Consider the following 15,005-nt stretch of genomic DNA (forward strand, 5'->3'; position numbering starts at 1 on the left):
ACAAGTATTTTACAGCTCGAGAGCGTAGACTCGACTGAAGCCTGCGTACCGCTGTTGGAGGTGTCGGGGGAAGCCTGTCTACAGAGTCTGCCGCGGTATTCTGACCATCCACATCGACGTCGGTAGTGGTCAACCCGAGCGCACAGCGTCCGAGAGCGGGTTCGTGGGCCACCTATGCCGTTCGCAAGCGACTGAGTGGGGAGCGCAAGGGGAGCGTGGGCGGCAGACACTCACGATGGCGGAGAATGGTAAGGCAGTATGCGCGTGCGCCGATGCTACACTTGTTCCGTCGCCGATGGGTGCTGCGGACCTCAAGTCAGGCATTTGACCGACTATCACCATCTCGTGCGAGAAGTTGCCGTCGGTGGTCCCGCGCTCGACGTCGGCCAGAGTCGCGGTCTCCGATGGCGAAATAGGACCACTTTGCGTCCCTGAGACCTCGTAACTCCGTGAAAGGGAGCGGGAGAGGCTGTGGAGCTTTTGGCCCAGGGAGAAGCAAGGGATAGACAGTCCGTCTGAAGCGAGAAAGTATGAGTGCTCAGAATCTAGTCAGAGTCGAAGTGGAAACACGCACGAATGATGATGGAGCCCAGTACAACGAAGGCCACGATCGGTTGCAGTGTCACGGCGAGGAGCTGAGCCTGGTTCGCCGGAGGGGATTCCGGCTCAGGCAGCTCGCTGACCGCCAGGGTCGAGATAAAGATCGCACCAACACCCATCGGGCCTGGAAGCGGCGTCAGAAGTCGACGGCGATGCAAGAAGAGCGAACTTACCGAAATGGCCCGCAAACAGAGCTTCCTTCCATGTGGCGATTTCCGGCACCCATCGGTACAACAGGAGGATCGACGGGATGCGGCGAAGGAACATGACCGCGAGCAGAATGACCACCAGGCGCCACGGAGTGATGCCGACGTTGGCTGCATCGAACATATTGAAGGGTATCCACGCGCCAATGTACGCGAAACAGGCGCAGTTCAATATGAGGTCCAAGACTGTCGAGAAGACCTGTCCCTCGACTTGCGAGTTGAACTGTCCGTCCCAGCTGATCGCAGAGCCTGGGGGGGCGTCAAAGGTGTCTTGGCAAAGAAGCAACCCCCACTACATACCAGCAGCAAACGCAGCGAGCAGATCGTCGAGACCCAACGTGCGGGCCACTCCGATTGTGAAGATGGCGAGGGAGATGTGTTGCGCGACATATGACTCGCGGTCGATCAAGCCCTTCCTGTAAGTGAGCTTCATCAACAGAGAGAAGGCGATACCTGAAGGACCTCGTGTCAATATGTCATGCGCAGGGTGGCTGGGCGTACTGACCAAAGACGGCGCCAAGCAATGTACCCAAGAAGACCTGGTCTAAGACACTGTCGTTAGTCACTGGTAGATAATGGACACTAGACCGACGCATCCACTCACATAGCCAGCCGATAAGGATTCCCTTCTCAATCGCCACGCCTCGGACAGCCTCCACGGAGAGGTAAAGAGAGATGCTTAGGAAGGGGTACGCCAGTCCATCGTTAGCAGCAGACTCGGCGGCGAGGATCTGGCGGAGGGGAAGGGGAACATGCTTCGTCGCGAAATTTCCTCCTGTGGGCGGGATGAGCGCATATAGTGAAAGCAGGGAACCAGTGAACGTACCGAGGACAGCGGCAGAGACGATGGGGTCAGTCGGCGTGAGGCATGCAGAGATCACGAGCGACGAGATGAAGTTTATAGGAGGAAACACCGCGTAGATGATTGCTGGCCGCGGGGTCAAAACACGCACGAAAGAAGCTCAAGTGAAAGCACTCACCCGCCACAACTAACCAACCGAACGCCATGGTAGGCACAACCATGACCAGAAGACCCACAGCGTGGTCAGCGAGGTAAGACCGAGGCAACTCGACTCCAATCGTGAACAGGCCGATGGCCAGACTTATGCGCATGACCTCGAGCGCAATCTCATTGATGTTGCCGCCCCACGCCCGAGGATTGAAGATGCTGGCACAGTAAGGACCGAGGATCACACCCACGGCAGTACCAAGAACAACCTCATTGATGTATAGCTGTCCGAATCGCACATGAATGGAAGGGCACGCGCACGGAGGACAAGCGAAGAAATGCACCTTCTCTTTTATGAACAGCGAGAGCATAGTGAACTGTTGGATACAATCAGCTTCGTGCAAATCAAGTGATGCGTGAGGGGTGAAAGTTGAAGGGGATGGTGATGCAGAGGCGGAGAATGGAGAGCGAAAGTAACAAGTGGGGAACCAGAACAACTTGAGGGCAGCTAATGAAAACATACCGCGACGATAAACCTCCCAGTGCAGCGTAAGCTAAGCCAAGGTCCGTGACCTAAGTAGACGTTCGCAAGTTTGTGAGCACACAAAAGGGGAATTAAAGTGCACATACATCAAGCAACTGCACACCCATAGTGATGGCTTGAGGTAGGTCGTCGCAACACTGAGACTCACGAACTGGAGTCGACTAGTTCGGAAACGAATTAGTACTTGAGCTGGACTTCGTGTTCGTGTTGAGAGTGGAACAGGGGGCAGGGTACAAGGTGCAGTTAAGAGCAAGGGAGAGATGCTCATTAAGTCCGCGATCAATCGCGTCTTATCGCGAGGGATAACCTTTTGAGGAGCAGCGCGCGTGCCGCAGAGCGTCCTCGTCCTCCCGCGACCATCCCCCTCATGGTGAGTCCTCGCCCACCGCCCGGGACCATCTCAGCCTGACCGATCCTCGCACAGCTCATATTCTCGGTGTTCAAGACCCTCACGGACCAGCAGGTCACCGTCGAGCTCAAAAACGATCTCTCCATCACCGGCACCCTCAAGTCCGTCGACCAGTAAGCACCCATCCGTCCGCCTCCTCGCCCGTGCCCCGCGTCCTCACCGCGCCCCTCTCCAGGTTCCTGAACATCCGCCTGGACAACATCAAAGTCCTCGACCCGGCGAGACACCCACACATGGTCCGTCCCGCCCTCCCTCTCGCGTCCTCCGCGCGCCGCTCACTTCCGCGGCGCAGATGGCGGTGAAGAACTGCTTCATCCGGGGCTCCGTCGTCCGGTACGTCCAACTTCCCGCTGAGAGCGTTGACACGCAGCTCCTGGAGGATGCCACGCGACGAGGTGAGCCTCCTTCGTTCCTTTCGCTCTGCTGCGCCCCCCACTGACGATCCGCTGCAGAGGGAGCGGCGCAGAACAAGCACTAACCGCGACCAAAGCGCGATTGTCGCCTTTTGCCATCTCCTCCGCCTTCCCCTGGCCTCCTCCGACGCGCTGTGGCTGGCAGGGGATGGCAGGGGAAGATTGGAGTTCTCGGTCGGCGTTCGATCCGTTGTGGGGGATGGTCCGCCGTACGTTGGTTCCAGGTGCGCTTGTGTCCCCGTGTATCATACTTTTTTGCACGCATTGTATCTTCTACTGTCAAAGACTTTGTGACACCCACCCCTTCTCCGGCCCTTTGTGGATGAGAAACTGATAACAAGTGGGCAGATACTTGCGCATTTCCAGAGTACGTGCAAAAGGAAGACACGGCGAGATACATTGAATAGAGCAACTAAGAGCACTATTGCCACGAATACAAACTACGGACCAGAATGAGAACAGCGCTACAACGCTAGATTACAACAAGCACTATGTATATGCACAGTTAAAGTACAACTAGAGAAACAAACACGAGAATAGAGAGAGATAAACATCGTAGATGCAGCATCGCGGTCGTCACCGCGGGGCGGCTGGGGTATGTGTACTGGTCATAATAAGATCGTCGCCCGAGCACAGCTCAAGCTTTGCGCGTGCTCCGCCGAGTGGAGGTACGCGTCCCAACGGAAGCTGCCTTCTTCGTGGTCTTGCCCTTGCGCGACCCCTTCGTCTTGGGCGCGGGCTTGGGCGCGGTGGAGACGGGGGCGGCGTCGCTAGCGGTCGTGATGTCCACAACGATTTCATCCTCGTCGATGAGCTCCAACTTCGCCTCCTTCGTGACCACGTCGGAAGCGGGCGTATTGACACGAGTGACGCCTGCAGAGGGGATCTCGACTGCGGTGGTCGTGGGCGAGACGGAGTGGGAAATGCCAGCTTCGGGCGTGAGGGGCGCGGTCAAAGTGAACCTGAACTCGGGGGCGCGGGGCGCGGGGATGCGGATCGTGCCCGGGCTCGTGCGCGAGACTTCTGGAGCGGGGGGGATAGCAAGGGTGGAGGCGGCAGCGGCTTTCTTGTTGGTCCCACGGCGCTGCTGGCCCTTGGCCGGTGCCTTTGCACGAGCGGTCTTCGTGCGCGAGGCCTTTGCCCCCTTCTTCCCGGGCGCCTTGTTGGTCGAGGCGAGGCGAGGGGCAGAGTCGGTGACTGGGGTCGCGGGGCCGACGGGCTCGTCGCCCACGTCCATCTTGTTCTCGGCCTCGATCGACAGAATCCCGGCTTCACCGTCTGTCTTCTCCTCCGCTCGCGACGTGTCTGCAACTGCCTTCACAGACAGCCGCGTCGACTTGGGACGCTTCGCGACGGTTCCTGCTTCGCTCCTAGCAGCGCTGGGCCTCTTGTGAGGCGTCGCCTGAGGGCACTGTTCCTTCGGGATATATGGCGCCTGCGCATCGCGCAATTCCCTGAGGGCCCGTTCGGTGTCGTGGATACCGAAGGGGAGGAGTGAGTGTCGGATGATCGCCGGCCCGATTTTGGCGTCTAGATGAGCGCGCGTCATGGGCGCCTGATCAGCCATTGTTGCTTGAGGGACGTGAGGGAAGGGGGGTGGGGGACGTGGGGGAAACTGTGGGCTCGAGCCCGCCGCACAACGGGGGAAAAGATAGGGACGGAGAGCAGAGGGTGGATTAATACGAAGACTCACCAGCCGTCTGTTGGCACCACTTCAAGGTGCTCTCGCGACGATCCTCAGCCCAGAAGGCGAAGTGGGCCGGGTGGTCAGGCCTGTGCAGCAGCTCAATGGCGGCGGTGGCAAAGAGCGCGTTCTCCTCGCGGCGAGATATCTCCATTGCCGTCTTTCCGAGAGTCCTGGCCACTGTGCGAGGGTGAGCGATCCCACCCTGCTTGACCAACCACCACGAAGTCTGCGTGGTGCCGACGACGTGGATCTTGTGCCAGTTATGATGAGTGTAGAGCCCATCCACCAGCTTAGAGGCTTCTTCGGCACCCCGTCGTAACTTTTCCGACAGGACCAAGAGATATTGGTCCAACGTGTCCCTGTTGCCGTCTGGTAGCTTGCCGTGGAACGGTGCGTAGAGCGGGTTCAGGGATGCGGATACGGATGGTCGGAATCCCATTGCAGCAGCTTGAAGGGGATATAGAAGTCGGAGGGGAACGGCGGATGAGGTATGGGAGAGACGGTGGATAAATGGCGTCCTGGACGAAGGGGGGGATGAGGGAGGAGGGAAGAGGAGGAGGTTGGAGATGAGATATGGCTGCAGCTTGGATTTACACGCACGACAAAGAGGCGAGTGCTTTAGATTAGATTGTGACACTTCCGGGTAGATATATCGGGAAGGCCGCCCAGCAGCGTGTTGATGGAAGAAGAAAGGAGCGTCAGCGTCGGTCACGACGGGCAACGGCCTAGCTTCGGAGCTCGAAAACGCGTAGAAAAAGACTGTGAGAGATGACATTTCCAAGGGGACAAAAACGGAGGCTTAGGTGACCTTTTCTTGATGTAACTAAGAACAAAGACAATAGAACGTGCATAGTATGCGAGTAACAAAGAAGTAATTACAAGTGATAACCTGTGTTATTGTCGAACAAGGTGGAGAAAAGGTCACCTTAGCTCCTGTTTTTGTGCCCTTGGAAATGTCATCTCTCACAGTCTTTTTCTACGCATTTTCGAGCTCCGAAGCTAGGCTGTTGCCCGTCGTGGGTGGGGGTCGTGAGGGGCGGGCCGTCGAGGTCGCGAGGAGTTCGGGGTACGCTGTACGCGTCTTCTTATGCCGTCCACGTCGAGCATGGTCCCGGGAGTATGGGAGAGACAATAGAGGACGCATGGGCCAGAGAGGGTGTGGCACGGGACAGGTCAGAGAGGGGAGGGCGTGGTCAAAGGCGAGGAACAAGACGAGTGCGACGACTCCGCGCTGGACGAGCGCGTCGAGGACGGGCCGGGGCTCGTCGCCGACGTGGCGTCGGTCATTAGCGCCTGTGCCACACCGACGCGCGGTGACGTCATAGCCCAGCGCCATGTTCCGGGCGATGTCGTCTCCTTGAAAGAGCGGCTTTAGGATCGTATCTGGCTTGGCTTAATGGCATACGGCAAGGAGGCAAACTACTAGTACCTTGCCAGTCAAGCGCCCATGGACATTCTCCGTGACGTCATCGCTCGAGTTCCACATGAACAATTTGGACGAACAACCCTCAATTGATCCCAGCAATAGCTACTCGTCTTTGTCGGTCTGCCGAATTCAATATTCAATAACGGGTCACTGGCGGGCATTCCGAGCCGAATTGAATCGTTACTGTCTGCCAATAACGCAAAAAAGCGCATTTGTCTACCTCGCTCGGCGCTGGTCCGAGTAACTGGCTTGGCACGGATACTCGGCACGTTCAACGTGCTGCCTGGCATGCAAACGGAGCATCGTCCGAGCTGCTCTCACGCATCCTTCGCTAACCTTGGTCGATGGTTGTATCGCCTCCAGACTTGTACCACTTCCCTACCAGATGCATGTGCCCGCCGAGAGTGCCCGATATGGAAGCAGACATCGGAGGGCGCTCCGGGTCGCATATCAAATTCTTCCCGCGCGGCCACGCCGAGCTGCCGCGCACCGTCGGCAGCTGCTCGACAAACGCCTTCTCGACGACGACCATCGTGGGAGGAGAAGGACTGCGTTCCCCGCCGTCCCTCCCGCGCTATGCAGTTCCACGCACGGTACCAGCAAGGAACGCACCGTGACTCAAGACGATTTCTAGTAATCGATGCCCCAATGGGAACTAATCCCCGTCGCCGCAGTCTTCACTGCGTACCCAGGATCTATATAATCCCTCGCAGACGTGCAGCCATCCTTCCGTGCTCTCCCCTCTCCTCGAGCCCTCATCAAGCCCCACTTGTCTCTGAAAAATCAGCACTCAAAAATGTCTTTCTTTAAACTCCCGCCACCCGCGAAGAACGAGCTCGGCCGCTACCGCGTAAGTCCCCAATGGCATGTATGAATGTCAGGTCCTCACTCTGCCTCCCGACAGCTGCTCTCTCCGTCTGCCGGCGGTATGTCGCCCAGGAGCTGAACGTTGAACCTTTGCAAGCATTCACACCTGACGTAACCCTTGTTACGTGCCACAGTGCGCGTGTCTCCTATCTGCCTGGGCACGATGTCCCTGGGCCAGGCGTGGTCCGCGGGATTCGCCGGCGGTGAGCAGAGCGGCATTATCAAGCTCAAAATCACGGCGGCCGCAGGACTGATATTTTGGTTTATGCCCAGGCGCCACCCAGGACGAAGCTTTCAAGGTGAGCTTCTAAAGTAGCTCTATAACATTGACCCGACGGGGTTCGTTGACACAGTCTCACAGTTCCTTGACCTTTTCTACGACCAAGGTGGCAACTTCCTTGACACCGCGAACAACTACCAGGACCAGGAGGCAGGTCATCACCTTGAAAGCAAAGGCTCGCGTCTTACTTTCTACCGAACAGAGTGAGAAGATCCTCGGCGAGTGGATGAAGGCCCGCGGCAACCGCGATGAGCTCGTCATCGCGACCAAGTTCACGATTGCTTACAAGAACACCGACGCGAGCGCCAAGCTCAAGGTCGCTTCTTTCCGCACCGCAGGGGCGCGCAGGCTGACCCCCTTGTTTGCGACGTAGGTGAACTTCCAGGGCAACCACAAAAAGAGCCTCGCGCTCTCCGTCGAGGATAGCCTCAAGAAGCTGCAGACCTCCTACATCGACCTCCTCTATCTGCACATGTGCGTCCCACGTCGCCCCTGCCTCGACTCCGCTCACCGGGAAGCAGGTGGGACTACTCCACGTCCGTCCCCGAGATCATGCAGTCCCTCGACGCGCTCGTCAAGCAGGGCAAGGTGCTCTACCTCGGCATCTCCGACACCCCGGGTACGCCGCGTCGTCCCCGCCCGCCCGCCTCCCGCTCACTCCCCCCTCCCCGTGCAGCATGGCTCGTCGTGAAGTGCAACGAGTACGCGCGCCAGCACGGCCTCGCCCAGTTCGTCGTCTGTGCGTGTCCTCCTCCTCCCCTCCCCCTCTCTCCATCCACTGACCCGCGCGCCCGCGCACGCACGCGCAGACCAGGGCCAGTGGAACCTCGCGACGCGCGACATGGAGCGCGAGATCATCCCGATGTGCCGCGCCGAGGGCATGGCCCTCGCGCCCTGGGGCGTCGTCGGCGGCGGCCGCTTCCTCACCGAGGCGCAGCTCGCCGCGCGCGGCGGCGCGATCCGCATGGGCTTCCCGCAGACGGAGAAGGAGAAGGCGATCTCCGCCGCGCTCGACAAGGTCGCGCGCGAGCTCGGGGGCGGCGCGAGCCTCGCGGGGGTCGCGATGGCCTGGGCGCTGTCCAAGGTGCCGTACGTGTTCCCGATCACCGGCGGGCGCAAGCCGGAGCAGCTCCAGGAGCTCATCGAGGTGCGTGGTGCGCTCGCTTCGCGAGGATGGGATGGGGACTGACGGAGAGGACGCGCGGGACAGGCGCTGAGCATCACGCTCAGCCCGGCGCAGATCGAGGAGCTCGAGAAGGCGGTGCCGTTCGAGTACGGCTTCCCGTACGACTTCTTCGGCCGCGACCCCGCGCTCACCGACGGCACCGGCGGCATGTTCGTCCAGATGGCCGGCCACACTAAGTTCGTGCTGGCGGAGAAGCCGGTCGCGCTGGGCCCGGTCAAGTCGGAGCTGCAGAAGACGCAGTAAGGTTGCCCGTCGGATGTCGAAGTTACTCTGTAGGATAGGACGTGATGCGCGATAGTGCGTCTTTGCTGTGCAATGTATTTGGGATTTGGGCTTCTGATTCAGGCCTGCTAAGTTGGTCTATGGTACAGTGACTATCTCCGAGTTCAGGTATTTACTCAGCATGGCTCCCTATCCCATAGATATAGCCCATAATCGTCATGGAGGTGAAATAAAAATACAGTAAAAGTACATGTACACCAGTGTGTATGTGAACAGCGCGTAGCGCCTCACTCCAGCTCAAGGTCGAGCCCGCCCTGGGCGCTCAGAGGAGTTGGCCAAGTGCCGCATACTTATAGCGAAGGGGTCCTCCAAGGTTCCCTCGAACCATCCTGCACGCTACAGCTGTGTCTCCGTGTTGCAGAGAGCGATGAGGTCCTCCAAGGTTCCTTCGAACAATTCCGCGCGCTGCAGATCCGCCTCCTGGAAATCGTTGGGCGTGGACGGCCCAGCGCTGCTCGGCGACGACATCCCGCTGCCAGTAGACCACTCCGCGTCCGGAACGCTCATCGGCGAGAGCTCGTAGATCGAGGTACCGAGGTCGAGAGGCGAGAGAGAGGGCGTCCGAGCGGTCGGGGTGGCCCCGGAGGCAGTCGAAGGGGTTGGCCGAGTGTTGCAGACGGCGAAGAGGTCCTCCAACGTTCCTTCGAACAACTCTGCGCGCTGAAGGTCCGGCTCCGTGTTGCAGATAGCGAAGAGGTCCTCCAAAGTTCCTTCGAACAACTCCGCGCGCTGCAAATGCACCTCCAGGGAATCCCCAGGCGTGGACGGCCCTGCGCTGCTCGGCGACGACAGCCCGCTGGCGGACCACTCCGCGTCCGGAACACCCATCGGCGAGAGCTCGTAGATCGGGGCACCGAGGTCGAGAAGCGAGAGCACGGGCTTCACAGCGGCCGGGGCGGCCCCGGAGGTGGTCGTGGTCGTGGGCGTGGTCGTGGTCGAAGAAGAAGAAGAAGAAGAAGAGGTGGACGACGACTCCCCCTCCGTGTTCTCGACGCGAGAAGACGCGGTCACGTGTGCCTTGGGTCCAACCGTCCTCCTCTTCAGGACGATAGCGCGCGCCGACGCGGCCGCGACTTGCTGGGCGATGCGCGAAGGCTTGATCGTGCGGGTAGACTTGCGAGTCGCTACGGCGCGCTCGAAGGCTCCACCCTCTGTGAGCTTGCGGCGCTTTTGAAGCTGAGGGGTCATGGTGACGGCGCCCGGGCTTGGAGAGCGCTTCAGGATGGATGCAAAGGGCGGCGCGGGGGCAACGGTGGGGACGGAGGGAATGTTCGTCTGCAACACCATGCCCGCAGGAGCCGAGCAACGACCGGTGTGCATTACAAGTACAGCGTGGACCAGGGATTCGACGGTGGGGTGAGCGGGAATCATGGGCGGGCGGAGGTTCGGATATACGCCTGGAGGGAAGGTGGTCAGTCTCTAATAGTACTGCCGTTGGGTTGCCACAAGGAGTGACTGGTTGGATCCTCCCCACAACCCCACAATCGCGGTAAGATGAGGGTGTGAATGCAGAAAGTACTCACCGAGAACTCGAATACATCTGCGAGCGGTTTTCTCAATCACCACCTCGTTCCAGAACCCCCAGTGAGCGGGATGGCCCGCTAAGGCGAATACGTAGAGAGCGGCAATAACGAAGACCCATTCGTCGCGGTGAATGGTGGCCCGGTTGAAGCCGAAGTGAATTTCGACCCGGTCGAGGGAAACGTCGACGTGCCCGCCATAAGCCTTGATCCAGGGAGTGACCACGGATGGGATAGAAGACGGGGGACGATGGAGGTATTCTTTGTCAGTGTGGACGTCCTCATTGAAGGCGCGGGTCGCGTTTGTGTGCTGAAGTGTCAAGAGACGTTGGAAGTATTCGGTCGTCTTGTGCTTGTCCTCCTCACTGATGCCATGGCGAGGGATGTCGACATCCACATGGGCAATCAGAGTGGGAAAGATTCCGTACGGGGATGTGGCCATGGCCAGGTGCGTGGCGTATATAGGCGGAAGTTCACTAAGAGGGTTGGGTGTGGTCGGGTGGAGGGATGGAGGGGGGAGCAAGGCGGTGGCTGCTGGTTGCGCTTGGTTCAAGTGGTGGGCCGTAAGATAAGATTAGATTGACTCATATATCACGCGAAACTACCCCCTTCGCCTCGGCGTATTTTCGGGTTTACTTCTGGAGAACACAGGCGCAACTAGCCAAATGCATGTCAATAGATCACGTACACCGAAAAAGTTTTCTTGTACATCTCTGGCGAAGTTCTCGTACTGGTTGTATCATGATGAACCACTGCCTGAGGTCGTCGCATCAGGTTCAGACTCCAGAGCACATTGGCAGGAGACCGACAAACTCACACAACCTCAACTAACCCGCGATTCCCCAGGCAATTGGCCCGACAAAGACCGGCGTCGCCCTCGAACGCGGACACTGCCACGCCGTACCCTTCTGTGGCTTGCATCAATGCCCACGCGGGTGTGCGCGCCCGTCGCGCCGTTGACTTGCGCGGCGAAGGCAGTCGGCTGCGCGGGGGTCATGAAGGGACCATCGCGACGTCCGAGGCTGCGTTCGGATCGGTCTGGGGGCCTTGGGCGCACGCTTCTGGGCGCGCGTCTTCGCTTTCACTGTGAGGCGCGCGTCAGCCAAGGGAATGAGGGGATGAGAGGGGCGATGGACAACTTACTGACGGACGCGCCTACTGTGGGGACGAGCTTCGTGTACTCCGCGTCACTGCACAAGACTTGCACGGAGCCGTCGAGCGCGGAACGCGACGGCAGCCCGCCCGTTTGCGGCTGCCCGCCATCCCTGACCCACATGTCTTTGCCGGCTGGAGATCCCGCTGGCATAGTGTAGTAGTTCAACGTGCGGGTCGTCTCGGACATGAAGTCGAGCTGCAGCGGGTGGGTGGTGGGCGGGTGTAGCGCACGGAAAGAACTCATATGACGTACTTCGATGGACGTGCTCGAGGCGTGCCGTATCATCCGAAGTCATTCCTGAGGGAGAACGTGCCCCTATCGTCGGTGACTCCAGCAGCTGGGTGCATGATGCCATGGCGGTCGAGGTTCTCATATGCTTCCCCGAGGGTCCCTTATGCCTGTAATCCCTTCCCTCCATCGTCTTTCCTTGCTCTGGTGGCGGATGCATTGTCGATTTGCAGTGGCTCGGATGCCAATAAGACCGGCATTCGGGTGAACGCCAGACACGCACTGAGGGACCGACCACTGAGTGTGGTGGGGTAAGAGAAGAAGGAGAATGCGTACCTAGTGGGTCTACATAGTCTGTCTTGACAGGCTGAGGCATCTCGTCAGTGACAAAGCGGATGGAAAGACACGGGCCGTCCGGCGTTGGAGTCGGCGATTTGGCGCATGCAGAAATTCATACACGTTCGTCGTCCGCAATATGAACGACATGAATATGGCGGGAGAGTCAGTGGGGAGAGTTTCTGCATGCAGCTGCAACGTAGAGCAATTTACGGCTGTTCTCAAAATCGTTGCCCGGCCAACTCCGACCGCGAGCGCGCGCGCACCAGAAATCCGAAAATCCGCTGTGCTCCTTCCTGCCTCTAAGCTACCATCCACACGACGTCGCGGTCTTTCAGAAAGCCTTTAAACAGGCCAAGAAGTCCTGATTGTGAATGGCTCTATTGGTGTTGGCCCTCCTCGGCCGGGATCTGGGGCCTCAGTTTGAGACGCGCGCGCGAGGCGGCGGCGCTCTGTCCTGTACTTCCTTGCCCTCCCTCTTCTTCCCTCGTCCCCATTCATGCTGCACTCCTTAGAGACCACCGGAATCCTCTCCCTTGTCCGGTTGGGCGCATTTCAGGTAAATTGAGTGTCCCGGGCTGTTTCTGCATGTAAATTTGGCGCGATCGAGGAAGTTCTGCCATGGACCTGCGTACTGCCATCACGCGTTCGAAAGGGCCTGGCTTCAAGGATTTTTCGAAGACGGAATGGCCGTTGTCGTTTCGATGCTCGGTCTGATATCACTCAAGTACCTCGCCATTGGGTGGTCGATAATGACATGTTCAGAAGCTGTATCCGTGTTCCACTGCAATATACCCCTTTGCCCCCGCCAACTCTAGCCCGAGATCCTTTCGGGTGAGTACATTATCCCTATCCTCTCGAGAGCACGACTCATACCCAAGCTCAGGCGAACCTGTCACCCTCGGCGGCGGGTCGCGGCGGGCGGAACGTGCCCGCGACGGAGAGCATAGTGGAGGTTCGGAAGACCACGCCAGCGGGCGGACGACGCGGCGGGCGACGCGGCGGCGGTGAGGGCGATGCGCTCTTGAAGGTCCTGGCTCGTATGCGTACCAGGGCGGGCTTTACAAAGGGCTGTCGTTCGAGGTCGTGAATGGTGGGCGGCTTGGGCTCTTCCGTGCGGACGCTGATCTCGAGGCTCTCAATCTGCAGTTTGATCCACGGCTGTTCCGGGGTTGGCCACAGCGTGTGTCCCCGATTGTGATCCTGTCCTCGTGCGCACCCCTTGGTCCGGATCGTCGAAATCGAGTGGTATCATACACAGCCCCTATAAAGAACCTTCAAACAGGGTAACGTACCAAGTGCAGATCAGGAGCCCTCCTTGCGCGTCTGCCCTCGCTCGACCAAGTCCTCGTTCTTCATCACCCGCCCAGCGAGCATCTCAAAGTTACCTTTCCCGACGTCAGTTCGCAGGAGAAACCCATCATTAAAGGAGAGACAGGACGCACCCCTGACTTTGTCACCCAAGCTCGCACGACGACCATGGTGCATCGGGGCGAACTCGGTGTCCCCGACGTGCCTCGACGCCGTGCGCCCGAGCGGCACCCTGCCCCCCGACCGCGCTGTTCAGCACAATAGAATTCAGCACGGGTCCACGTACGCGCTCGCCGGAAGGTCGCGCGTACATTCGTGCTCGACCGCCGCCGTCGAGGCGTTCGTGCTCGCCGTGGCAGGCTCGGGCTGCGGCGGCCAGTTCGCGCCCGTCGGCGCGACGTTCGAGTCCGCGTCCCTGCCAGTGTGGAACTGCGCAGGCTTATACTCGGCGTCGATCATCGTTGTGGGCGGAGGTGGGCGTGAGGGTGTGTTCAGAGAAGGAAGAGGCCGTGGGGTCTGAAGCCGCTTGCAGTTCGCACCTACTACGCCCCCACCCTTATATCCCCTCGCGCCCTCGCCGCCGCCGTCCAGGCCTGCAGGACCCCGCCCGCGCGCGACACCGACGCGGAGCACATGGGGCCGATGTCCGCCCCCTGACTGACCCCCGCCGATCGCGCGAGAACCCGGCTACGGGCGGGTCTTGGTGTATGCTTAGGCGATCGACGTTTCGTGTGCAAAAAGGAAGAGGGAGGGGCGTAGTGGCGGCTGGTATGACGGGCTGATTGGCGCAAAGGCTCCACAACTTCGGTCTTGATGGCGGCTTTGGGGACTTTGTTTCCTGTGTTGCCAGTCTTCTCGCGTCCCGCTCGACTCGCATGACCCCAGTGCACCAGCCCAGGACGCGCGGTGTGTATAGAGCGGGCATAAAGGAGGCGAGCAGACTCGCGTGATCGCGCCACGCCACGGCGGTATTCCACGCACCCTATGTGGGCGGAGGGGGACTGTATAGTTGTAAATGGCGCGCGAGCCGCATCCAGATCGCAACGAGATCGAATTATGAAAGTACTACGATTACTGCGAGGTATGAGTATAAGTAGCAGACCACGATCCAGGCGGAAGCGGCGAGATTAGATTAACGTATCGTACTGGATCCTGATAACGAAACGGGTCTTGCGATTATGTACCTATTGCGATTAGTTGACGACACCGAGAAACTGAAGCTACGAACTGAAACCACACCAAGACATTCACACCCTCCTCCACAGGTCCCTGTCGTACGAGCACCGCTCAACCCGCACCCCCCCGTCCGCATCACTGCGCGTGAACGCGACGTACGGCGCGGCCCTGTCGGTGAACGGAAACTCGATGTCCTCGAGGCGCGCGCGTTCCACGCGGGCTAGCGTCGGCCACGCGGCGAAGAGCGCGTCCGTGAACGCCGGAAGCGCGTCGCAGAAGCGGCCGCCCTGCGCGGACTTTGCGAGTCGCGCGTGGAGCGCCGACGGGCGCCAGACGAAGGTGCGGATCGCGGGGCACGACATGCGCCAGACGTGGGCGGCGAAGTCGACGAACCGGTGCTGGACGTTGTCCGTCTGGGGGAAGATGCGG

At 59.6% G+C, this 15,005-nt stretch overlaps 5 protein-coding genes across 5 annotated transcripts; 2 read left to right on the forward strand and 3 right to left on the reverse strand.

Annotated features, from left to right (window-relative positions):
* Positions 1–129: 129 nt before the first annotated feature.
* On the reverse strand, positions 130–2,126 carry BXZ73DRAFT_53239 (Sodium/hydrogen exchanger family-domain-containing protein; the record flags this gene model as incomplete). Its single annotated transcript, XM_048020964.1, has 7 exons — positions 130–515; positions 575–724; positions 774–1,055; positions 1,107–1,259; positions 1,312–1,350; positions 1,411–1,734; positions 1,787–2,126. 7 exons carry the CDS (start codon positions 2,124–2,126, stop codon positions 130–132), a joined length of 1,674 nt encoding a protein of 557 aa, XP_047873760.1.
* A 597-nt stretch (positions 2,127–2,723) lies between these two features.
* Positions 2,724–3,147, forward strand: BXZ73DRAFT_53237 (uncharacterized protein; the record flags this gene model as incomplete). The annotated part of the gene is made up of 3 exons (XM_048020962.1): positions 2,724–2,821; positions 2,884–2,944; positions 3,001–3,147. Coding segments are annotated over 3 exons (306 nt in total), but the record flags the coding sequence as incomplete, so codon positions are not given.
* A 611-nt stretch (positions 3,148–3,758) lies between these two features.
* BXZ73DRAFT_105445 (uncharacterized protein) lies at positions 3,759–6,766 on the reverse strand (the record flags this gene model as incomplete). The annotated part of the gene is made up of 3 exons (XM_048016257.1): positions 3,759–4,651; positions 4,815–5,255; positions 6,571–6,766. 3 exons carry the CDS (start codon positions 6,764–6,766, stop codon positions 3,759–3,761), a joined length of 1,530 nt encoding a protein of 509 aa, XP_047873762.1.
* A 264-nt stretch (positions 6,767–7,030) lies between these two features.
* On the forward strand, positions 7,031–8,810 carry BXZ73DRAFT_53168 (norsolorinic acid reductase; the record flags this gene model as incomplete). Its single annotated transcript, XM_048020954.1, is given in 11 exon segments — positions 7,031–7,084; positions 7,139–7,160; positions 7,236–7,304; positions 7,375–7,400; positions 7,463–7,535; positions 7,552–7,697; positions 7,755–7,855; positions 7,903–8,000; positions 8,058–8,120; positions 8,191–8,528; positions 8,592–8,810. The coding sequence occupies 11 exon segments, from the start codon at positions 7,031–7,033 to the stop codon at positions 8,808–8,810; spliced, it is 1,209 nt and encodes a 402-aa protein (XP_047873763.1).
* A 375-nt stretch (positions 8,811–9,185) lies between these two features.
* On the reverse strand, positions 9,186–11,711 carry BXZ73DRAFT_105447 (uncharacterized protein; the record flags this gene model as incomplete). The annotated part of the gene is made up of 4 exons (XM_048016258.1): positions 9,186–10,246; positions 10,373–10,900; positions 11,427–11,453; positions 11,513–11,711. The coding sequence occupies 4 exons, from the start codon at positions 11,709–11,711 to the stop codon at positions 9,186–9,188; spliced, it is 1,815 nt and encodes a 604-aa protein (XP_047873764.1).
* Between the last annotated feature and the right edge of the window lie 3,294 nt (positions 11,712–15,005).

Source organism: Epithele typhae (assembly GCF_022376455.1).
Source record: "Epithele typhae strain CBS 203.58 chromosome Unknown BXZ73scaffold_65, whole genome shotgun sequence".
Lineage (NCBI taxonomy): Eukaryota > Fungi > Basidiomycota > Agaricomycetes > Polyporales > Epitheliaceae > Epithele > Epithele typhae.